At 34.0% G+C, this 25,451-nt stretch overlaps 1 protein-coding gene across 1 annotated transcript in view; it reads left to right on the plus strand.

Moving 5' to 3' along the window:
• LOC124363549 overlaps positions 1-25,451 on the plus strand; it is a 547,333-nt gene that overhangs the window by 440,247 nt on the left and 81,635 nt on the right. The window contains 1 exon segment of the mRNA XM_046818800.1: positions 98-748. Within this exon segment, the coding sequence (XP_046674756.1) occupies positions 98-748 (651 nt within the window).

Consider the following 25,451-nt stretch of genomic DNA (forward strand, 5'->3'; position numbering starts at 1 on the left):
TTACTTCCCAGATATAAAACATCACAAACATTAGAGTAACTTTATGTACATTGCCATAACATTTACATTTACATTAACATTAACATTTCTTCTACAGGTGACCGATTGCTGGGAGTGAACGGCCACGGTGTGCGCTCTCCCTTAGAAGCCGAGGAGCTGCTGAGAGCGAGTGAGGACGTAGTACACCTCCACCTCCAGAGACATGGTGTGTCGCAATCGCTACCTAGGCACCCTCTAGAGCCAGAGGACGCTGCCGGTCTCGACATGGGCTCCAACATGAGCCGCCACTCGGGCAAGGGGTTGACGGGTAGGAGGAGTCAGTCGTCCGGAAACCTCTGTAACGGGAAAGTGGCCTCGCAAGGTCCCGGCGTCGCCAGGTTCTTCTCCCCCTGCGGTAGAGGGAACCAGGACTCCGTAGGTCCTCGGGATCGCTACAAATTCTGCGGGTCCCTCCCGAACCACTTGGACGCCAAAGATCCCGCTCTGGAAGAGGTCTCAGAGATGGACGACGACAGCTCCTACCGCAACAACAATAACGTCCGCCATCTCAAGAAGAATGATGTACTTTTGAAACTTCAACCTCTAGTCCCGAGAGCTGACTCGGTCACCCACGACCAAGGGTACGCGTCGGAGCGGTCGCCAGAGGACGAGTTGCCTCCCGACCTCCCGCCACCAGGCACGGCCGACCAGCTGACGTGTCCTGTGCACCATCCTGCCAGCAAGCCCGTCTACCCCTTCCTTCACAAAAGTAAGTGCATTCATTCCTGTACTTAACGCATTTTTTCACATTAATAGTATTATTTTTATTGATTATCTCAAGGTAAACACTGTATGGTCTAATATTGCTGGCTGGTTACGCCACACTCTCAATAGTAACATACCTCTTGGATATATATGAACCATTTTCTAAAGAAATCAGGTTGACTTTTATTTTCATAATAGTAAACCATATTTAAACTAAACTCTAAAGATATAGAGACTAAATCTGCTCTTAATAATAAAGCTAAGCAAAGAAAAGATTTCAAATTATTGTACAAATAATAATAATACACAAGCCAAAATTCTTAAGGGTAGCATTTACAATTCTGCGAATAATGAAATAAACATATTATTCATATCTACGTTTTTTTTTTTTTTTTTTCAATAAAGTAGATATCATAAATTGATTGCTAACTATCAGTTAGATTTCCTCTGCATTACTAAGACTTGGCAAAACTAAATAATGGGAAATGTAATTATTAATGAATTCTGCCAATCTGGTTTAATGACGCGAAAGTCCCATATACATGGTGGTGTGGCATTCATTTCTAGACGTATTGCGATAAAAAAATATTGCAACACATGTATGGGTTGTAGTCTGAAATGAATGCGGAGTGCACAAAAATAGAAATTCAAAAAATTAAAACAATCCTAATTTAATTTATTCTCCAAATGGGAGATTGTGGCATTTTTTGTGTACTATAAATTATTTCTCATCTATTACTCACGGGTGCTCTCTTATCACACCATAATATGTGAAGACTTTGACGTGAACTGTTTATATAAAACTTTCAGGAACATAAGAGTATTGCTTGATCTGTTAGCCGTGCAAAATTGTAACGTTACTGTTAAAGAATACACTAGAATAACCTCTAATGGTGCTATTTTAATTGACAAAATAATAACTACCTTTTCTCTTAATAACATCATTAAATCGACCATTATAAAACCATACTTTTCAGACCATATGCTCAAACATTAAAGTTTTTAGATTGCAAAATAGACTATATGCCTCTAAAAGTTGTAATAAAGAAGCGGTACTTTTCTGATGATAACTTCAAATATTCAATCTCTGCTTGTGTCAGAAACTTTTACATATAATAAATAATTTACAATGTATGCAACTTGTTTGTTGTACATTGGCTCTCAAAGCTTAAGTGCTAAAAAAATATATATGAACTTAATGTAAATGGGTTAATAACGAATAATAGTCGTTTATTATAAATGCTAACCAGTATTTTTCAAGAGCAGTAGCAAACCTAGGAACGAGTGTTCCACACCTCGACGAGCCTGTGATCTCAGTAAGGCATTTGAAAACTCGTGATAAGTAAACTCCAAGCTTATGATACCCGAGGCATTACACTTGAATTATTTACTTCTTATCTAAAAAATAGAAAACAAATAGTTAAAATTTCTTAAGACTCTGGGCTTTGTCTTTCTAGAGAAGAGGTCACAGAGTCCGGCGTACTACAGGGTTCTTTTTTGGGACCAACTTTTTGTAATTTACATAAATAATCTCCTCAAAACATATATCACAGTAACGTTATGATTTACGCCGATAATTGCACCTTACATATATCTATGCCAACTGCATTGGCTGATGTAGAAGCTGCTACCTATAGTCTCGAACAAGCTCCTCGATGGCTTCTTAGAAATGGTCTTGTCCTTAACCCTAATAAAAAGGGCCACGTAAACTTCAGTATACGTATTACTTCATACTGTAATATAGGTAGTCTTCCAATTGGTGGCCTGTTATTCGATAACAATCCAGTACAAATATTTGATTCCACTAAATTTCTTGGGCTTCACATGGATTCCCATCTCACTTGGGATGTTCATGTGTAATAATTCTGTAAAAAGTTCGATTAGTTTTCTATATTTTTGACCGCCTTGGTCAGGTCTGCGGCCTCCGAGTGCTCATCGCTGTTTACTTCTCACATGTAGAATCTATTATAAAATATAAGGCTATATTGCTATATGCTTGGGACCTGTCAAGTAATCGATACTTTCAAAACCAAAAACGGTGCATGAGAGCAATGTTTAATGTGTGTTGAAGAGAATCCTGTAGTCCAATGTTTTCTAAATTCAACATAAAGACATTGGTTGGTCTGGAGTGGTATGAGTGCTGCATGTTCGTTAGACAAAAACCCTAGTCTCTTCTAGTTTCTTTACGGTCAGCGAGGCTTGCACTCATATTCAACGAGGGGTGGGCAGCGGCAGGCTGGGCAGCAACATTCATCTACAAAAAAGAGTGTACAACATTCCAAAACAGGCCATAATATCTATGCACTTCGTATTTCATAGGAGACCACAACATACAATGAAGGATAGGTAGAATCTGCTTGCAAAATAAAACTTAAATATTATTTTCTTGTAATATGTTTTTACGATAGAGACTTTGCACAAGTTATATAACATGGCTTTAGAAAAATATCGTTTAGTATCGATGTGCTCACCTTTTTTTTTAAATTGAGCAAATAAAATTTTTGTCATGATTATTATTATTAATTAATCTGTAGAATTATGCAAACGATTCGTGCCTTATGAAATCACTCGTTCTACATACTTTATTATTATTATTACGTAGTTTTATAAAGGTTTTGATTAAAATAAGTCAGTTCCTTGATTTTGCCCTAAGTTCCTATTTTTAATTAATTGCAATTGACAACGCTAGAATTATTATATTACGTATATAAATCAACATATAATATTTTTATTTTTATTTTAGTTCTGAACTAGTATACGATCCCAATTATGTTAGAATTTTATTTTTATATGAATGTAGTAATTAAACTATGTTGATAATGTTCTTTTCTTTTTTCTTTGTACTTTCCATGGTAGCGTTGTGAAAATAATCATTTGATATAAGTCAAATTTATAAACTAACTTTACCGATATTGGTAGCACTTCAGTGTGCAGAGTGAGGGAGAGAGAGAAACTCGCTGCTCGCCTCTTTATTCTCGGCCAATGCGTCGATATTTAGCGGAAACCACTCGATGCGACGTTAGCTCCTCGAGCCTGGCCCTTGAGGTTTAGAAGCGCTTGAAGCTGGGACCACTCTACCTGTCAGGGAACTGCTCTGACTGCGTCTTGAATTATTGAGTGTTTTATTTCACCTCAGGTCACAAATGCATTTATTACTTTAACGCCCAGCGAACAGATATGTGTGAGTCAAAATGGAGTTAAAGTTAAAATTTAAACTAATGTTTACATAACTTTGACAAAATTATCCGTGTTTTTCAAACACACTTAGTCATCTTATTACGAGAAGCATGATCTACTTTGTATTACAAGGTTAATTATTATCTGATGCTTATAAAAAAGGAAAATAATTTCAAAGTATTGGAAACAAGTTTGGGGGTTATACTTAACTATAAAACTTACCTAAACACACACTGATGTAGTCTGAATGTGTCCCGAAAAGCAATAAAATTATCTTATAATTAAAGATAAATCGCAAAAGTGTTGCTAAACGCTAATTTCGAGAACGGCTAGACCAATTTTGCTAATTATTTTTGTAAATTATTCGTTGAAATCTAAGGAAGGTTTATATAAAAGAAAAGATTTGAAAAATTACCTTAATTTTTTTATATGAAAACTGTGGTATTTTTTGTGACCCAAATTTAACTGACACTAAACAGCTGTTAACACTATCAGTTGAAGTTTTCCTGAGGCAGTAACATTTGTTTATAATTTAAATGTTAGAGTAGTGCTGGATCAGTAGTGATACAGATATTAATATCTAACTTTTACTCCAGATTGCGCCAGTGACGGTTTTAAAATATATAATGAATTTTAAATACTATTTACATACAGTTTTAAAACGAGTCTTAAGAACAAGGTGGTGGGCTTCATTGGCGTTGTGATATGGTATGTTTACAGTGGTTTAAGGAAAAACATAAGTTTGTGTGAAGTTTTTTTTTTTTTTTTAATGGAAGGAATGAGAAGGAAACAGGATTTTTCTGGACATTTGCAATCATTCAGTAATACAGTGATTGTTTGTATCACTGAACGAATGGCAAATGTCCGGAAAATCTTGTTTCTTTCACAAAATAGGTTTTTGAGATCATGTGTTTTCCCTTGTGTACGCTTATGTATTGTTTGGAAAATTTCATATGACCATCGTATTACATGATCTGGCGCTTTTACTAAGTAGTATAAGGATTTCAATTTTGAAAATTGCGCGCCAAGCAGTGCGTACCATCTACATATATGTGTTTATCCTAATAACCTTCAACGTAACAACTTTGTATTGTTACATTAACGTCTCTAGTTTAGAAATTCAATTATTACCTTAATCTTCTTTTGACATGCATCAAGACATTTTAAAATAAACAACGCTCGCCGGCCACTACACAACGAAACTGGTATAACAAGCGAGCCAAGGATGCGCTTTCTCAAAATTAAATCCATCATGAAATTATAAAATTCAACCATCCGAATCTTATATTTTTGCCACACGGTTAATACAGTCAACAGCTTTACACCAAAATAATTTTACTTAGCAAAGAATTTAATTCAATTTCATGAATGAAAGCAAAAAGTGCAACGACAGCAACAAAAAGTGTTTCCACAGTAACGTTAGCAGTTTATTAAATAAGGATGAAGTTCAACAACACATGATTGTGTTTATTTTCTTGTTGTTTTTATGTGTTTTCATAACGCCACAAGTACATAAAATGCTGGCTTTGTTACTCCGATGTTGCTTTAATAAACAAGCCGTATTTTCCTAACCGAATTCTTGCTACCGTGTTACGTTTATGTACAAACGCATGAAATCTACCTTACGAAATATTTATTGTTTATTGTATACTGGAAAACATTTTAATAATTTACCAAGGCTTGCTTTCTCGGCTTATTGCGTTACAAGGTTAGTTAAATAGGTTAAATCATAAGTAATAAATTCATCAAATTAACTTTTTATCGGCTGCATCCTTAAAAAGCATACTTATAGTAGCTATATAAAACTAATCTTCATAAGTAAATAGCACAATTGTACTCCTCTTCTGAATATACCATTTTGAAAGGGGCAACTTAAATATTTTACATTTGAACAGCATTACAATCGGTTAAAATCGAGTCCTACCTCCTCTTAAAGGTCTCCATAGAAGACAATGAACAATGAAAATTAATGTCTGTCTTATGTCTGTCAATATTTTAATGTCTGTCAATAAAATATCGTGAGATAGATTTAAATGTAAAATGCCTCTGTTTTGGTATATTAAAAATAAAAATTTTAAACAAAGTACTAAAACAATTATTGTTTTGTATTAAAAAGTATATAAAACAGATCTTTCGTATTTGACTATTAACAGAATAAAAATGTGTCCTTAAGCTACTACCAACAAAATTTTGGAACATTTATTGGAACTGCTCACTTTAGGCGTAGTAGTAGTACTAGGCCGTGGCTCATAGAGTAGTTCATTCAATGTCTAAACGAAGGGTTATTTTGAGTTCAGAAGGTAATAAAGGGCGAAGGTGTGAAGAAAATTGTGGGACGTATCAACTCAAGTGTTATTACAGCTGACATATAACAAAAAGATTTACCTAAAAGTAAGACGACAAAATCTAATTATGAGCTCAACAAGTTCACTCCAGGTTGATAAACATTAACACGGAAGACCCCCACTCCCACATTGACGGTGAAAAGGCTGTGAAAAGTTTAATGAAACAACAAAGTGGCGGGATATATTGGGCAGGCGAAAGCTTCTGTAAACTCATTATTGCTCGGATTTTCATCTCGCACCGCCTCTCGCGTGCACTCGTATTAGGTCCTTAAATCTGAAAACATAACAAGCTTTTTTACAACTTCTCCTAAAATAATTGACATTTAGAAAACCCTCAGGTCACTTCTGCTACAGTCGAAGTGCAGTAATTATCAGATTTTATTCTATGTGTCTGTTTGACAATATTTTTTATTCAGACATATGAAAACATCCTTTGAAACCCAACTCAGTTACAGTATCCATTATTAAGTTGGAAGAAGGTAACAAACAAACAGTAAACATTAATAAGCGTATAAGTACTTAACATGTTTGCTTGCTGCGACTATTTCAAAATTCATTGCTTCAGAACGATCTTAAGATAAATCCCTGTAATTTGTACAATTATTTTTAAATTTTAACTAGTTTTCTAAGCGGATTTTTTTAATTTTGAAGTTAAACATCACAATATTAACTAAACCGGCCTTAAAAATACATCAATTAACACAAGAAATACCAAATAAAGACAAATATTTTGGAACTCTTAATTATATCCAAGGGGTAATGTAGAAACATTTCGAGCTTAAAATTTGGACGACAATGAAGTACGGTTTAATTGTCTACAACGAATCATGTCAGACAAACAGTTTAGCACAATAAAAAATTTAACAGTTTGTAAGCTGTAAAGTTTTCTAAAAAAAACACAAAGGTATTTTAAAAACCAAATAAACTTAGGAATATTTTTACCTTAGTTGTTAACCGAACAACATTAAATACTGTGGTTTAGTTGAAAATCTATCCAATAATATACTGTCTTAAAAGTTATAGTATAATTCCTCGTCCTAAATATCAAAAATACTTAAATAAATATAGGAGTGGTTCAAGAACTATACAAACTTCTACCTACAGGTTGCAGGTAGATTATTTACTTCTACCGTACAAACTTTGGTTAAGTTAGGGTAAATCTGTTGTATGCTGTAACATCCATATTATAAAAACGTATGTCATAAACTTTAAAATTTATGATATGAAAGATACTCAGTTCTTGTTAATGGGATGCTCAATTTAAATTACGAGTTTCAGAATAAAAAATTTATAAAATAGACAGTACAGTTATTTAAAACTCTTTCTCCCTGCAAAAACTCGATAAAATTTGTGGTTGTCAAAAAATAGACAGTGTTGTGAAAATCTTTATAAATCTCACAAATGTAACTCAAACCATATTGAGTTGACTTAAGTATGTATGAATCCAAATTTATTGACACATCTATCAGTAAACAGATTTTTAAAATCGCTATTGTCTTTTAAGAGGAAATTAATTATACAGAATTTGTAGAATAATTCTTTGGCAACTAAAAATCTTTTGTTCTACAGGGAAGTATTGGAAAATTGGAAAGTAACTTTGTTGAAATATCAAAGTTAATATTATTTGAAGGTACCGTCAACACAACAGAGAACATATATAATAATACGCGGCAAACATCGCAGCGGCGTTTGTGAAACGCAAAGAAGATAAAATATAAAAGAACGTAATCATATTAATTAACCTCAGTGTAAAACATATGAAAAGGCGTAAATACGTTCATTAACTCGAACCCCGCCCCTTTACATTGCGCCTCACACAACCATGATGCCGTAATCTAATTTAGCCCCGGCTGCCTGCCCACTTTATCTCCACTTCGACCCAAATTGGTACATTCAAAACTCATCAATTTTAACCCTCTCTGCCTACTCACGAAACATGAATAAACTAATAAACACTACACTGAGGTTTATTAGTTTTAAAAGGAACTAACATGTGTGATGTGATACTTGTTCATGTACCTTAAAAGGTTATATGGAAATTCAAATGCGACTCATACTATTAATGCGAATATTGACTTTAATTCCATTTTACTTTTCGTTTCGTACAGCGACTAAAATCTGACACTGTCACAGACTTTACTTCTGCAATCTGGAGTCCATGTCCGTCTGAACAGATCCAAAAAAATGTTGGCGACGATGAAGTTCAAAAAGAAACACACAACCTACAAAATAGGTGTCTGATTTACCCAGCAGTTATCTAGTACAATCTAATTGAAGAGATGTTCTCATTTTCTCCTCAAGTGCACATTTTAGTGACTTAGGGTACCATACTATTAATTGCCTTTATATGTTCGTAATAAAACAATATTGCTTTCATTCTTTATAGCTGATCTGAAGCTGCAAGTTATTTTACTGGGTTTGGAAGGTTATTTAAAAAGACCTTCTTATACCACCACCCACGTATTGTATATTTCGTTTCTAACCTCTTGCATTTCCTCCTCCGTAGCGTAGGTGCATTGTGACCAAGAAAGTAACGATGTTTCTAGCAGGTTAGGTCAATGCGTGTACAGGCAACGCTCAAATTTATAAAAAAACGTTTTATCGAAATCCTTATTTCAAAGTTTATACATGATTTTGTCTTTTTAAATTTATTGCATAAATAATTATCCAGATCCCAGAAGTAAGGTGAGATATACAAGTCCGTATTACGTCTACATAAGAACTTGCGATGGGAAATATTTTTAAATTTTCAAGTTAATCTCCAAAGAGATTTTAGTGATTCAAACTTTTATCCGCGTTTTTAGGATCTCTTGTCTGTGCATTTTATAAAGTTACTTCCTTTGCACGTTTCAATGACAACGTTTTTCAAAATCATCTCATTTTGCCATTATGACTAGACTAGACTTAGTCTTGTAAATAAACTTACGTTTTATGTATATATTATGTTAAAAATGATTTGGTTCAGTCAATAAAAGTAATATGTAAATTCCACAATATTTCACATTTTGTGGAATTCTTTTAGGGTTCTGACTTGCTATACACATCCATTAGATGTGTAAGATTATACATGATTGGGAGATCCAGAATAAACCGCACATTCCCAAAGTATGACGTATTCAGCGAGCAGAAAAGGGTTCCAACTGTAAAATTGAATTGCACTGTGAATAGAATTAAATATTTCTCTTTACACTGTTGTCTGACAGATTCGATTCTCAGAATAATTCGTCTGCTGTCAGAAGCATCTGACTTGATTATGATGGTTGTGGTTGGGATTCAATTAATGTCCATTAACAAAACCAGCGTCTTCACATTTTGTCCTTCAACGTCTCTGACACCCACTCAACCTAATTCTCCTCCTCCCTCCTCTCAACCCTGAAGAGCCATACAACTCTATTCTTGTACATCGAGTCGGAACGGTAAAAGCTGAATAGTATTTAAACCTTGATTTCAAAGTGTAAATAAATTAATTGGCAGTGGTGAAAGGTAACGCGTGAGCAAGTGCTGGTTATTAGTATTGAAACTACTGAAACCCTCTTTTTCTCCGCTGATGGTGGTGGAGGAGCGTCTGGATCCAAATAGAGACAGAGGTCCCAAGTTAAAAATAAAATAAATATATACTCCTTTTTGGTATCCCATTCTGGTGAGTGAACAAGAAAGACATGCATTATTGTAAGGATAAGCTGAAATTTAATAAAGTAACCCTACGAGATTTACATAATTACCCTCCCTTTTATGTTTTGCACAAAGAAGTGCGGTATGAAAAACAGTGCTTCATTGCAACTTTAAATTTATACAATTTACAACCCTTATTCTTTCTTAAGAAATCCATCACAATTTTATTACAATATTAGTCTGACGTAAAACAAATTGTTAATATATCCAACATAAAATTTGTATTATGTTAAAAGTTAATTTTGTAAAAACATGTAAAGTCAAATCTTTTAGATCTAAATTTCAATTAACTAACCACTAATACACGATAGTACAATTTAATAAGGGTAATAATCCAATTACAATCCATAGCTACTTTCTGTTAATTTAATACCAACTAGGCTAGTACATTCCTTAAAAGTCTCCCTTTCACTCCACGTAGATACTTCTCCAAAAGAACTTTCAGACAAAATGTTTAAAAAATATGCTACAAACTTGTCTCTGGTTTCCCACTTAGTGACTATGGTAGCGGACATGTATCCCTAGGGAAACACAAGATAATCAGTCTATTGCCTAGGCATTGGTACCTGTAGTGCTAGTCGGCCACGGGGGCCAAGGACAGTCTTCTGAAGCTACTCAGAATCCTCGTGAAGCACCTGCAGCGTCAAAAGCAAGCCGGAACTAAAATCTAGTATCTCACAAAAATAACGGGGTTCAAAAAACCGGAAATCAAACCTAACCAATGATTCACCAGCGAAACAATCCGTACACTGCCTAGTACGTTAATATAACACAAACAATGACAGAACTAACCTATTTATTACCGTAGCAGGTTAAGATGAAATGCCGGAACAATTCGGACTCGAACTGCCTCCCGTGGTCCGTCGTGAGATCCAACGGCATGGCAAACCAACAGTAAAGTAGAGGGCATGGACGACAGTATCTGCTTCGATATTTTCCAGAGGTAAAACTTTCGACCTGTGAGAAATTATGTCTATACAGGTGAGGCAATAACTGAAGCACTAAGAGGTAGGCAGTGGTCCCAAAAGTTCTCACAGGTGTCCAAGTGTGTCGGATTATCTTCGATTCCCAGTCGGCAGTCAGTTTTTATCGAATGGCAGTTAAAACGATGTGTCGCATTTTCCTCCAGGATGGGACAGACCGTGGAAAGTTTGAAACGCAGCCTTCAGAAAACTCTTGTTTATGAAATGTTGGAGAGTGGAAATAGAGTAGTCTACAGGTATAGACTTAGGTATAGAGGAGATTATAATCCGGCGCCGCTGTAGTTGAACGTTGCAGGACCGTGACTCAGCCAAGGCTTCTTAGTCTAGTGAGGCATGGACTAATTTAATCCTTGACAATGAGTCAGCCACTACACTGTCGGAACCAGAGATGTGGCGGATGTCCGTTGTGAACTGACCGATATATCGCAGATGGCGGAACTGACGTGGCGAGCATTTTTCGGGCTTCTGCTGGAAAGCGAAGGTCAGGGGCGTGGGGTTCGTATAGGCCGTGAAATCCCTACCCTCGATCATATACAAAAAACAGTTTCATAATCAGGTATACAGCTTACAACTCTCAATATTAGGCGCTGTACTACTGTTAAACAAGACTAAGCTTCTTGAAGAAGCCATACCTCACCTACTTACTGCTGTTAGGACAACGGACTGGTCACGGAATCGCTAGCCGCTATTAGTGATCGATCTCCCGGGTCGTTTCCTGAGACTCTAGCAGCGTACAGACTGGATTTGGTGCATTTTCTGGCCCGTTATCCGCTCTCCTGTGATACCAGCACACGCAAATTTGATGTCAGCTGCTGGAGCGGGAACTCAAGCACAGATGAGGACTCCACCGCGAGTCAGAACACCGAGTACGGTATTCATGATGGTCTCCTCAGTACGTCAGTAATTTCGTGACTCAGTGTGTTACCAAACTCATTGTCATCCAGATTAAGAGTTTTCCATCATTACCTCTACGTTGTTGGTAGCGCCAGTTGTCCCTACTACTTGAGGTCGTGGACTAGCTCTGAAATGTCGTCTTTCTTTCATGTTATGAGTATACTCATCCACAGTGGCTCCAAACACCATCAGCGACGTAATCTGCGATAGGGTCAGCTGAGGAAGATTGGACAGCCAATATGCGTTAACCATAACTCTGGATCGACAGGCCGGAAGGATGGAATCTTCACTGCAATCCGGATCACCATAGAAGTATCAATATTCGATATGGTGTTGATTTTAAGATATAGAGGTACTTCACTTGTCTCTCATCACGCATATCACGCGAATCATGGCGATCACATCGGGATCACCACTTCCTGTTTATATTACAATACATGTATGCAAACGGTAACTTTTTATTTTGCACAAAACCAATAATAGCATTGACCATACGTTTTTTAGATAAATGCAAAGAATGACAATTTATATCAAACAAGAGCTATTTACAGTGTTGGTCGCCCCAAAAATAACAGTGACAGAAATTAAATTTGTCTAGCCTCAGGAGTAATAGATACACAAACACTTAGCCAAAAAATAATCCTCAAAAGAAAAAGTCACTGCTCTTCAACAGTGATTATAGGTAGTAGGACGCAAATGTGAAATTCAAGCGCCACGCATTATGTACCATAAATTGTTTGACTAATTATACAGATCGCACTGCAATTACGTGTTACAAGAGCTGTAAAAGCCAGAAGCTGTATCCAAAGGAAGTAACATACATAAAACATGATACATGGGCGCCATATATAGATACGTAAAGTGGTGCTTTACCTCTTGAGCGTTACGTTTGAACGCCTCGCCATGAAGAGTGGCTTGTTATATAGGTTATATCGTGTATTAGAATTTACTGTGTGACATCATATGTATATAAATTTAACCAATAACACAGTCTCTTATAATAACACAATCTTAAACCTTATTCAGGTGATTGTCATCTCATAAACAAAATACAATTCTGCCTCGGAATCGCCCCTTGATCAATATGTGTACGTTTGGTACCAGTGGTGTAATTAGAACTAAGCTTGGGGACACGGAATGAGTGAAATTGACAATTGCATCACTTCAGAGGATATGAAATATATAATATGTATACATCTAAATTGAAATAAGTTAGATATTCCTTACTCAACGTAAAATATGAAACTAAATATGGTTGCTGTTCTACATATTATATATTTTTAAAAGTTTCGGGCATTTGGGGGAGGGATTATTTGCCTCATCCGACTCCTTAATTTGGTAGTATTACACATGACATACTGAAATTAAACATCAATACACCATCTACCTTCTCTTGGTTTACTTGTTTCTATTAGTTATCGGACTGTTTCTGTGTGTGTGTTTTCTTTCTTAGTATGTGGTAATTGCACATTTAACTGCCTTCAGACAAAATTTCACAACTATCTTACTTTTAATGTTATTTAAATAAAGAAATTACCTTTGATTTTAGCATAAAATTAGAAAAATGTACCACTTTGGTAACACACACACACACGTGCGCGCGCGCACGCACGCGCACACACACACACACACACACACACACACACACACACACACACACACACACACACACCACACACACACATATATATATATGTATATATATATATATATAGGATCATTTTTTTGTTTTACCATTACAATTTTTAAAGGGCGTTATTTTGCACGTTTCAATAATAATACTATTTTAGTACCTTTTTATTAATGGTATAGGTATAGGAAATTTTAACGTTATAACTTTAATGGTTACTTAGAAAAATACTACGAAGTCAACAAAAATCACATAAAAATACAGATAAATAATTACTAAACATTTCTGGAATTCATTTATAAACTCCTCTTTCCAATTTTAATGTGTTTAGCTGTTTCCTAGAGTTAGGCATTCTGTTACAGAATCACCCTGTTTGTTTCAGAGTGTTTTATGGGCAGATTAGTTCATTACAAGTGCGTCACGAGCGCAGGAAGAGACAAGTCCTCTACAATTTACCTTCTAGTTGAAAATGTTATTCGAGTTTAAAAGACTTAAAGAACTACAACAATTTGTTATTGAGTTCACACTCCCACCGTTCTTCTCATTATATATTTGTTTTTAGCATAGTATTGAAATAACCCTTTGTTCGGATAAGGGTTGTCACAGCTTTACACGTTACTCTATTTATTAAGCCTGATCAGGCAAACTAATCAGATCATACATAATCGCATTACCTTCCAACATTTGACTACGAGATACATTAAAAATACATGTATTAATAATGTTTGCGAAATAATTGGATGTTTTGGCACATTAAAAATTTTAGGAGCGGGCACCTAAAGGACAAGCCTGACCCCCAAATGTTTTAAATAATATACCTCATTTGTCATATTTCGTTGGAAAAAATATAGTAAATTTAAATTAACCGCAGGTTTATGCCATCACTTTCTTTTTAACATTCAAATAAAAGTTTTAGTTTTGCTATATAACCAATTTATAATTTCAGTTTTAAACAGGCTAAAAGAGTAAACTATTAATGATCTTTTTCTCATATAAATCCTAGTATTGAATATTTAGAAAACTAATATATTAGTGAAATGTAGCTAAAATTCACACTTTTAATTATTTTCCAATAATGCTCGTATTTAAAAAAAGTGGGACGTTTCCATTAGATAGTGATGAGTTACGCACTCCGTCCCACTAGGGGTGGGGTAATGAGAGGGAGAGAGAGAGAGAGAGAGAGAGAGAGAGAGAGAGAGAGAGAGAGAGAGAGAGAGAGAGAGAGAGAGAGAGAATGTTAGCTTTAAAATTAAATGTTACACATTACCTGCATGAAAGTCTGTAACTTCTTGGAACTACTGGTGAAGTGGCCATACTGCTATAGTAAACGCCAGAGGCAATACATAAAGAACACATAAAATATGTTATGTTGCGTTCGCCATTTAAAGGAACACGTATAGACCATTACCTCGTACTTCAAAGCTGCTCGTGTTTTATGTGAAACCGATATTCTTGTCTTAAACTTCGTGTAAAACTATATGTAATGTATGTCTACCAAGAGTTATTGTTATGGCTATGTAGTATACTTGTTCAGATAGAATATCACATTTTCTTTGAATTAGAAGCAAATTTGTTTTTTTATTCAACAATTCTAATCTTTTCTAAAAAAAAGTATTTAAAGTAATTTGATGAATTATACTCCATATGCAGAATGTATCCAAATTAGTTCAACTTCCAAGAACATTTACCATTTTCTTTTTAATTAATAAAAAACATTCTTTCTTGGGAGTTAAACGCCTAAAATTTTAAAATTATTTTCTTAAAATTGCATTTAATTTACTTGATTAAAAATAGTACTAAAAATGGAACCTTCTAGATGTTTGTCAGTTCACTTTTCTTCTTAAAATACACAATGTGTTTACATCCTCAGAGTGTACGTAAAATAGAGGATATTTTATATCTTATAGTGTATAGTGTACGAACCATTTAAAATAAAATTAATTCAAAAGTTGTGACTTTTTACCCGTAACTAACTGCGCAGAAGAATAAAAATAACGGGACAGTAGTGCAAAGTGCCCTGCTGCCTTGGCTTTGCGACTATAAATAGATTGCAATCATTAAAGTCTAGCTATTTGAATGGATTTTTCGATTGTATCGTAATCCTGAAACAAGTTATAAAACAACGAGCATTATTTGGACCTCGTTGTTAGGTTGGGTTACCGGGCTTCTGATCGAGCTGTTTACCCGTTTCCAGGCGACAAGGCTGTAACACGAGACTACACCTCCAGACCAGTGTGTCAACTTTAACATACTGTTATTTGCCACTCCCTGTAATCAAGCTGGTATATACCTTCAGCAATCGCTGAATCTTCATTTTATCTTTTCAAATCGACAAAGTCATTTAAGAATCAATGAATAATTTTGAATTAACATATTAATTCTACGTAATCGACATAACATATTTTAAAGATTCGCATTACAAAGGGGAAATCTTTAATTTGTTCACACAATCTTATGCATGTAAGCACTGTCTTAATTCCAAGGGACTGAATTGTAATGTGGATTAAGCTATTATGTTAAGATCAAGTAGTTACAATCCAAAGACATAAGCGCAGTGCATGCTCTTGGTTTCTTCCGATTTCGTATAAATAGATGAATTTACCCATTTATTTTTAGTGCATTATGGAAGAGGAATAAGTTTAAAACAAACATATTCATTCATGTTCATTTGTTCTTCGTACACCATCAGTTTTTCACAATGTGGAATGTTGAGTTTCAAGAACTAGTACTTGTTCGTCTTTAGGTGAAGTCTCCAACTTCAAGTTACCTTGTAGAAATAAATGTAGAACGTAGTGGTGTCATTTTGGAGCGAAGGATAATATTAGAGAATTTGTCTTTTGATATCGCAAATATAAGTATAAAACCCAAAGGCTCTAACTTCAATGAATTTCAAGTGTATTTTGTTACGTTTGTAATAAGTTGCATTAATTCATCCTGGACGTGTTCTTCAATGTTTTGTCCATGAATGTGATTGATTATCGTGGGTTTTTGCCTAATTTGGATGCATTATTTGTATGTTAGCTACTATAATAGAATACGCTTTATGGTGACATTTCTATATCATATAAAAATCTTATGTTGTCTGTCTGTCTGTCTACCCGTGTCAATCATGTACCAAACTACTGGACTGATTGTATTGAAATCTTACAAAAACATCTTAAGACCCTTGGTTAACACATAGGCCCTTTCATATTATGAAATCAGCAGATAGTAAATGTGCTTTTGTCAACTGTTTTTTAACAATATAATGTGATAATACAATCACGTGTTTGATTAATTTAATAACCATTTAAAAAGTTCTTTAGGTTTAAAGTATTAACTGCATACAGTAAGCCTAAAAGTATCAACACTTTTTAGTTTAACCTCCTCTGTAATCACTGATGAGCACAGAAGTTGTCCAAATAATGAAATAGGAAATGTTGGTAAAAAATACTTTTAACTGTACATTTTAGTAAACATTGAGCATACAGTGCTTGATCATTAGTGTAATGCAGACATAAAAGACAAAGCTACTATCTAACTTTTTCAACAAGACTCTTATACAACACATCATAGTTGTTTTTATTGAGTGAAGTGGGTCTTTTAGACAAGCACAGCTAGGACATCAGAAATACCTGGGACTACAATGGCCATAATTATACACGATTTGACCGAAATAGGCTTCTTAGACCTGCGTACGCGAATATATTCTTAATTCAGGGATTAACTTAAAATTAACTTTCGTTTCAAAATGACATAGAGCCACATTATTCGTACCACCATGAGCGTGTGAATAGAAAGGTCTTTAGGGATCCTCCACGGTGGCCTAAAACTTGTTAATGAAATAATTTTTCATGAAATATTGGAGATTAATTATAGGTATTTCATTTATAAAAACTCTTTCATTTGGTCCGAATTGAGAGCTCCAAAACATGTAAACGTAAATCTGAAATAAATGTGAATATTGGAATATTTTTCAGTTATTAACACCTAACTCAGGAATTTTTATATTACTTTAAAGTAGTGTGCTCACGATGTCCCCTTTTCAGTAGGAAATTGCGTGCGAACCAGCGGTTAGTTGCTAGTTACCTTATAAAGTTACAAGAAAAGTAAACTGATAAGAATATGCTGTTAAAGTAATGTGATTTCATTTTTTCAATCGAGTATCTCAAAAATGTCTTCAGAGTTTGACAGTTTCTTAGATGGAGACACATAAAAGAGATCATAGACACTAAAAATTCATGAGGGTCAATTTGAAACTATTCTGCAAGACAAATGCTGTTTCCCATTAAATGAAAGTTGTTGCCATCGTTTGTAAACAACTACGAGTACATTTGAAATTTAAATCGGATTACTGTATTCGCAACTTCAGTTGGAGTACATTCTCATTCGCCATCGGTTATATTAAATTTACAAATTAAAACACAGCTTATTGTTTTATAATTATACTGCTGTAACATCACGTAACTATGCATTTATTACTGTAGTTAATTAAAGGATTTTAATGTAAGATCAAAAAGACGTAAAACTTTAAAACATTAGTACTCATCTTTTTAATTTATTGAGTGTTTCTCCTTCTTAAAATAATTGTTATATTGAGTGTATCCTGTAGACATAGAAGACTACAGGTCTTCTATTAAAGTGCTATAATATCTTTTTTAATTGTTAGAAAATCCCATTAATTAACAGCCCAGTTACCATGTAAAGCTGTTTTACATTACTTATGTGCTAGTCTAGGTAATATAGCTGATAAGGCCGACTCAATTTTCACATTCTCTGGGTCTCTAGGTACCCAGGACAGAGCAAAATTATTTTTTGTGTTGGTAAGGTTGCAGCTCTCTAACCTACAGGTCACGAGTTTGATTCCGGTAAGGTCAACAAAGATTTGCAGATTTGCAAATGGGTTCGTAAAATCTGCTCCTACAAAGATTTACTATAATCAATTAAACATTATATGGAATGAAATTCCTAACTTCCTTTTAAATAGCTAAATAAACATACTGACGGCACCGGTGTTGTTTAGTAGCATTTAAAACATTTATTGTGTGTCTATCCGCACGTATCTGGAGAAAAAACTGGGTGTTTGGATTAACAATTTTTATGAAGCTTTATTCCTGTATTATCAGCATCGATTTTGAGATCACTCTACATGAGATTTAGCTGAACGTTAGCAAACATTATTACATTAGTCTTATGTAAAATGTACCTTGATGGCAATGAAAAATCGCAGAATAAATAATTTAAGAAAACAAACTGAGTACATTCATATGATACAAATTAAGCCTAATGGAACTAGCGACAGACTTGAAATATTGCATGCAACTGAGCTTCAGACTAGTTGCGCGACATGTGGCAAATTCCTCCTTGTAAATCTTAATTAGCTGGGATAATATACGTGCCTGTGGGATGTGGGTGTTGGTTCGGCGAAATCCTTGAGAATAGGCCTGATATCGCATGGCCCTTCTACCTAACATATATGTTTATTTATAAAGAAGAAAGCCCATATCCAGTGGGGATTATCCAGATTAAGTGACACCTCGGTTTTTATCTGTACACAATGTAGGTTCAAACTGGAAGGTGTTAATCAGCCAAAGGTTCTTAAGAGGGAAGGTTTCACTGTGGAACCGCTGTTCGATTGAAAAATTATAATGGATATTGGACCAGACTTTGGAAAATTATGTGCTATTTTCATAAGGAACTTGGAGGTAAGACAACACATATTCGGGCGATTTTATAACCCCGTTTCTTTGGTCAGTTAAAACTAATAGTATTCTTGGACAGGTCATGGAGAAAAAGTGTTGTATTTGTTGACAGGGAGTTGCGGAAACACACGAAGTTAGAAATTGACTGAACTGAACTGAGATCTGATAACTATAGGTGCAATTTAACTTGTTTGTTCCGCCAACCGTTTGTCACTTCTTCTACCTGTTTGAGTTGTAAAAACAAAATGGTGCAGCAATCCATATAAAACAAGTTAACATTCTCACTATATTAAATTCGTCTTGTGTATTTGGTATGCTTCCAGATAATTTTATTAGTCTTAATCGAACAGTTAATATTTACAATAATATATGTTTATAATAATAATATATTTATAATAATAATGTAGAATAATATTTACAGCTTTATGATTTTTATACACACTTCTAGAATTGAAGGTTATTTGTTACAATAAAAATTTTAATTGCAATTTCGTCAAAATCCATTTCTCAAGTTTATGGGCAAAGAAACTGTAAGCTGATAATAACATTGATTACTTGCATAATATTCACTAACGTAAAATCTTTTGAAGAAAGAACGTAAGAGAACGACTTGTGTTATAAGTTCACAATTCTCTAGTGTGTATAATTAATGTACTCTTGTACGTTTTACATTCAACAATACACGTAATTAACATTTGAATATATAATATCCACTTTCTGTGTTGCGTACGTCGTAGAAATGTCATGTGTTCATTTAATACTGAACAGTTTTAATAGCTGAATAATTTACCAAGCAAATTATGAGTACTTGCTTCTATAATTAAATTTCAAGTACAAATGACATCTTGTGTTCGTTCTCATAATAATAGGAAGTTAAGAGTGCATGTTCAGAACTATGAAATCTGTTTCATCTATAAACATAATAAACAACGCACAATGATTTTGATTAAGTTATAACCGACTTATTGTGAATTTGAGCCAGCACTAGAAAGGCATATTGGTTCAAAAATGGTTTTTTGAGTCTTCAGTACATATTCATGGGACACCTTAATAAAGGTTTACCCACTTTAAAAGATGAGACAGAAATAAGAGTAAAAATTGCTTACAGAAATTGATTTTAACTCATTAATTTCTAGCGCTCCCAGTAAGTTCTGATTTATTCTGTGGAAGGTAATTTTGAACCATTAGGTATAAGAGTTTGCTCAACCTATTCAGTAATTCTTGTTATATTTAAATAAATGTATATAAACAGGAAATATCTGTATTCTCTCAGAAAAGGCCACAAGATACATTTTGTTAATTAATTGTAATAAGTATTGCCCAAAACATATGCTCTCAAATCAAGAAGTATACTATTATCCAAATTTAGTAGGATTATTTAGATTTGTTAAAAGAAACAAAAGATCGTATATTATTTATTTATTATTTGTTTGATTGTCTATTAGTGCTCTTTTCCTTTAAACTTATAGATTATAAACACGCTGTACTGTACAAACCCTTTTCTTATCAAACCCAAATTTAAAATTTTTATATATTTCTATTGTTTTTAGAATGATTGCCATTATAAAACGTCACATCAATTCTCGCAAATATTCATGTAATAAATTAAATTTGAAAGTTTGTTATCTCATGTTACGTATTTAACCATGACTAAAATAAAACCTGGTGGAAGATTGTTTCTACAACAAAAAGATGTACAAGTTGAGATTTAGTATTGTTATTTTGGAATTAAATTCATAAATGACAATAAGTACTACATCCGGCTCTTTACTAATTATTGCCAATTTTTAAATACAAAACAATATCATGTACGAATTTGGGTCAAATCCGAATTGTAGGTCTTTTTGTTTTATACATCACTGTACTTTTTAGTATATATTGTCTTTTTACTACTACTAATATTAGTCCATTTCCCTTTAAACAATTCACTTCATAAAATGAGTTTAAATATTTGTCTAGTGAATGTAAAATTTACAACAGTTAGTAAAATATTAACCTTACGTATCTGCCTTTGCCATTGTGAAGCTAAACCGTAATGGCCCTACACAAATTAGGCACAGTAAAGGTCAACATGACCTGGATATCGGAAACCGACCAACTATACAAAGGCCCTGCATAACCTTAGTCCACAGATCTCTATTCTCTACCCCATACCAATTATCTCTGGTAATATTGTTTTAAAGTTTATTTCATTTCAGGTAACTAATTTTAATAATATTATTAGAGAGTACGATATAATTCAAATGTAAAACTAATGCCATAATTTACAACAAAACTATTCGTTAGGATGTGGTATAATAATGTTTAACAAAACTGGCTCTTCAGTGTAATTTAAAATAAAATTGTAACTATGAATGTTCGAATTAGAAATTGTAAAATTGCTTACATGACATTACTGTAGTATGATATCGATAAAATTCGTAATTTGATAAAACGGTGGAATTGAATGAAAAACAATTTAACTCTTCAATAAAATAGTATTTTCTACTAGAGGGAAGACTTTTGTAACTGCTTAACAGTTTATACATGTCATTTAACTGTTAAAAGGTAGACTACTAACAGGCGAAAATTAAAAAGATGGGTAGACTAGAGATGTGTAATTAATTTGTGAAAAGTTTTAAAAATAGGTTATTCGAAGTTCGAGTCAGACAGACAAACAGACAGAGATGTTTGGTTCTCTCAGAAACATGCCACGAATTTATCGGGAACCACATTTCTTCAAAAGGAAATTAATTGAGGCAACATACATTAAATTGGCAGACCAACCAATCAGTCAACCATCAGTCGAGATTAGGCCGTCACGATTACCATTGGCTAGTCCTTCTGGTCAGTCGTAGGTGGTTAGTAGACGAGTGAAGACGTATTGTGACCTGTAAAAACCTGTATTCCGTAGTTTAGTTAATGATTAGTGTTTTGTATAGTTTTGTATTAAGTGCATGTCTTTAGTGTTAGTGAAGTTGACAAACAACATGTAGGTTGTGATTCCTGACTTAGGCGTGCCACAACGCTTTAGTAAGATTTGTTTATTTTAACCTAGTTTGTAATTATGTATTAGATTAGTTCTTTACCTGAAGAAGAGATCAGATTGCAGATCTCGAAACGTAGTGTTACTGTTTTCTTGTTTCACTGAACTATGGCAAATGTCCGGAAAAATCCTGTTTCCTTCACAATCCTTCCATCGTCAAAAATAACCTTCAAACAAAGAAACGAATTTATAGTTTTTACGTATCGATGGCAATAAATATAGGTAAGGACAGTCCATTTGTACTAGTACAGATACAAGCTTTTTAAACCAATGTTAATTTTTGGAAAACTATAACTTTCAAAGTCCATGAGATGAGAGCTAACTTGCGAGGTTTCGTGATTGAGAAATTGATTCCTCTAAGAAATAAATCGATCGTCAGCTACCATAGTTTTGTTTGAAGCCAAAATGGGAAGGTATCAAAAGGATTACAAACATCAAAGAATAATTTTTCTCATAACATATTTTTCTTAGCTTGACACACATGAATCCAATTGTCAGACATTTAAATAAATTTTAAATTAGCACATTTTACAGACCCTGAAATTGACAACTTGCATTCTCTTCATCTAGTTATGTGTAATTTCATGGATATAAAAATCGAAAAAATATGTTGTAAGAAAAAAATTACAATCATATTTTTAACCCTTTCGATACTCCCCCGTTCCGACCTCCACAAAAACCAGCTGAGATGAAGGTCGATTGTTCTTGAGGGAATGTGCCTCACGATTGAAAAAAAACTCAGTTTAGTATGCCTATTGATTTTAAGTATTGTGTTTCTAAAACGCAAATTCTTACTCGGCCTCAAAACTAATCTGCAAGGCCTCCATTTTTAGTCCACTATTAAGTCAATGGTGGATAATCTGTATTAATTAAACCATCCAACATGAAACTCTTATATTATTTCAAGACGAAACGGCAAAGCGGCCATAAGGATTGAAGTATAAAAGGACGTAAAGCTGTTATAGTACGGTGAAAAGGGCTGATACACTCAGTGTATTAATTTAAACAAACTCTCCAATAATATAAAGTTATTTATTTTTGTGAGGCCTTTCGTACTCATATATATTAAATTAATATATCATTTCCAATAAGACAAGAGCTTCAAGAATGTACTCAGTGTATTGGTTATTATCCTTCCAGATGTGAGGATTGCTAAGTGTGGCGCATAACCTAGCGACATCAGTCGTAAAGATAACTGTCATATTCCGAATTTCTAACACGAAACACGTATAGATATTGAGACTTCCACCAAAGCGCCCAAAAGGATTGAAGTATGAAAGGAAGTATAGCGGTTGTTCATAGCGACATGGACGTCTGAATTAGACAGAGTATTAGTTATTATATTGCATTATCATTTCAGATGTGAGGGTTGCAGAGTATGGCGCATCACTGAGTGACGTCAGTGGTAAAGATAACACTTACATACTAAATTGCTAATACGAAACTCGCGTATAATTTGGAGACTTCAGCACCCAAAAGGGTGGAAGTATAAAAGGACGTATAACGGTTATTGATAGCGATGTTAAGAGGTAATTCAGACGTAGTATTTATTGGTTATTATATTGCATTATCCTTTCAGATATGTAGGATATCTCACGTCTCTCAGCAATAGTAAAGATAACTCTTATGTATCGAATTGCTAAAACGAAACTCGTATATGATTTCGAGACTTGACAACAAAGCATCCAAAAGGATTGAAGTATAGTAGAGCGTATAGTGGTTATTGATAGCGACGTGAAAAGGGCTGAGCCAGACAGAGTATTGGTTATTATATTGCATTATCCTTTCAGATGTGAGGAGTGTAGAGAAAGGCGCACTACCGAGCAACGTCAGTAGTAACGGTAACTTTTCTTTACAGACATTCTTTCGTATAAAATCACAACTAAGTGCATATCATTATTTATTTAGGATAAAAGTATTGAAAGGAAGATTGTAATTTTTTATAAAAATCTTGAAAAATGTTTTACATCATTTTAAATATTAATTTTAAATATCCAGACGACTAATATACGTAAACAGTATTGAGAGTTAAAACTGTAATGTAAGTGTAAAATTATCAGACTAGGCTGTTCCCACTGTATACGAGAGCTGTTTTTACTTTGTCAATAGAGACAGTAACACTGCTTATACTTACATATTTCCTCTTTGACTTACAATCTGTGTCTTCTTCTTTGTTTGGTTCCTCCTTGTCAAATCCTGTGTATGCCACTGTATATGTGACGTTACAATTATGTCTTCGATCCACTAAGGTTTGTCTGTCTGAGACGAAATTGTTTCCTGCAGCGCCGAATGATTCGGTGCTCGCGGACAGAAGTAGAACTATAAGGAGCAATAACACAATCGAGGTAAAAGTTTTGTATATTCTTTTTTTTCTTTATCTGGTTTCGTAATTGGTGGAATTGATACTTATGGCCTCATCCGTTTCTGCTCTAGTGGACAATTATTAGCTCATAATGACCAATTATGCAATTATTCAGCGCTATGGTACAGTTCTTCAATAGTTTGTCAAAAACAGTATTAGTACAGTTTCCCTTTTACATTGCCATTACATTAATTATACTCAATAAATGCAAAGTTGACTGTTATCGCATATACTGAGTCTCGCTTTGTTAATTGGTTTAATCTTATAAATTTTATGAATCACTTGGGAGCATTCAGCTAGAACAAATCACACGTGTATCCGACTAAATTCTGAACTAAAAAATAAACAAGCAGAATGCCACAGTTTCATGAAAATAAAACTTTTCAGTTGGCCATAAATAATAAAAAATTTGGCGGCTTTTGTACTTCCTGGTGCATGTTAAGTTTTGAATTAAAATGTTTGTCTACTTTTTTAAGACATTTCTGTGATATATACTGATTAACTTTTGTGGTAAATCTTAATGTTCGCGTTGTTTCTGCTGATTGGTTAGGTCAGCCAAGTCTACTTTTACTCAATTACAATAATAATTTAAGTTTTGTATCCAAATTTTGTTGTCTATCAATAGTGACATAGGCAATATAATAAAAAATAAAATTTAGATTTTTTTATAATTTATTATGAGCTAGAACTCTGGCCTCCTTCGGATTCGAATTTCTAGTATGTTGTAATCTTTTTCATACAAATGAAGACAAGTCTCTTGACATACGAGATCCTAGAGGACATAGCCAAAATACTTATTAAAATCTGTTGTAAATTTAAGGATATTGATAATATAGAAGAACCCAATAGTGAAATCTTCAACGATTTTATATTAAAGATTTTAATCAACCTATACAAAAATTCCGTTTAATTTTGAACATTAGATCATTCTTTATTAA

The sequence above is a fragment of the Homalodisca vitripennis genome, chromosome 5, assembly GCF_021130785.1.
Source record: "Homalodisca vitripennis isolate AUS2020 chromosome 5, UT_GWSS_2.1, whole genome shotgun sequence".
Taxonomy (NCBI): domain Eukaryota; kingdom Metazoa; phylum Arthropoda; class Insecta; order Hemiptera; family Cicadellidae; genus Homalodisca; species Homalodisca vitripennis.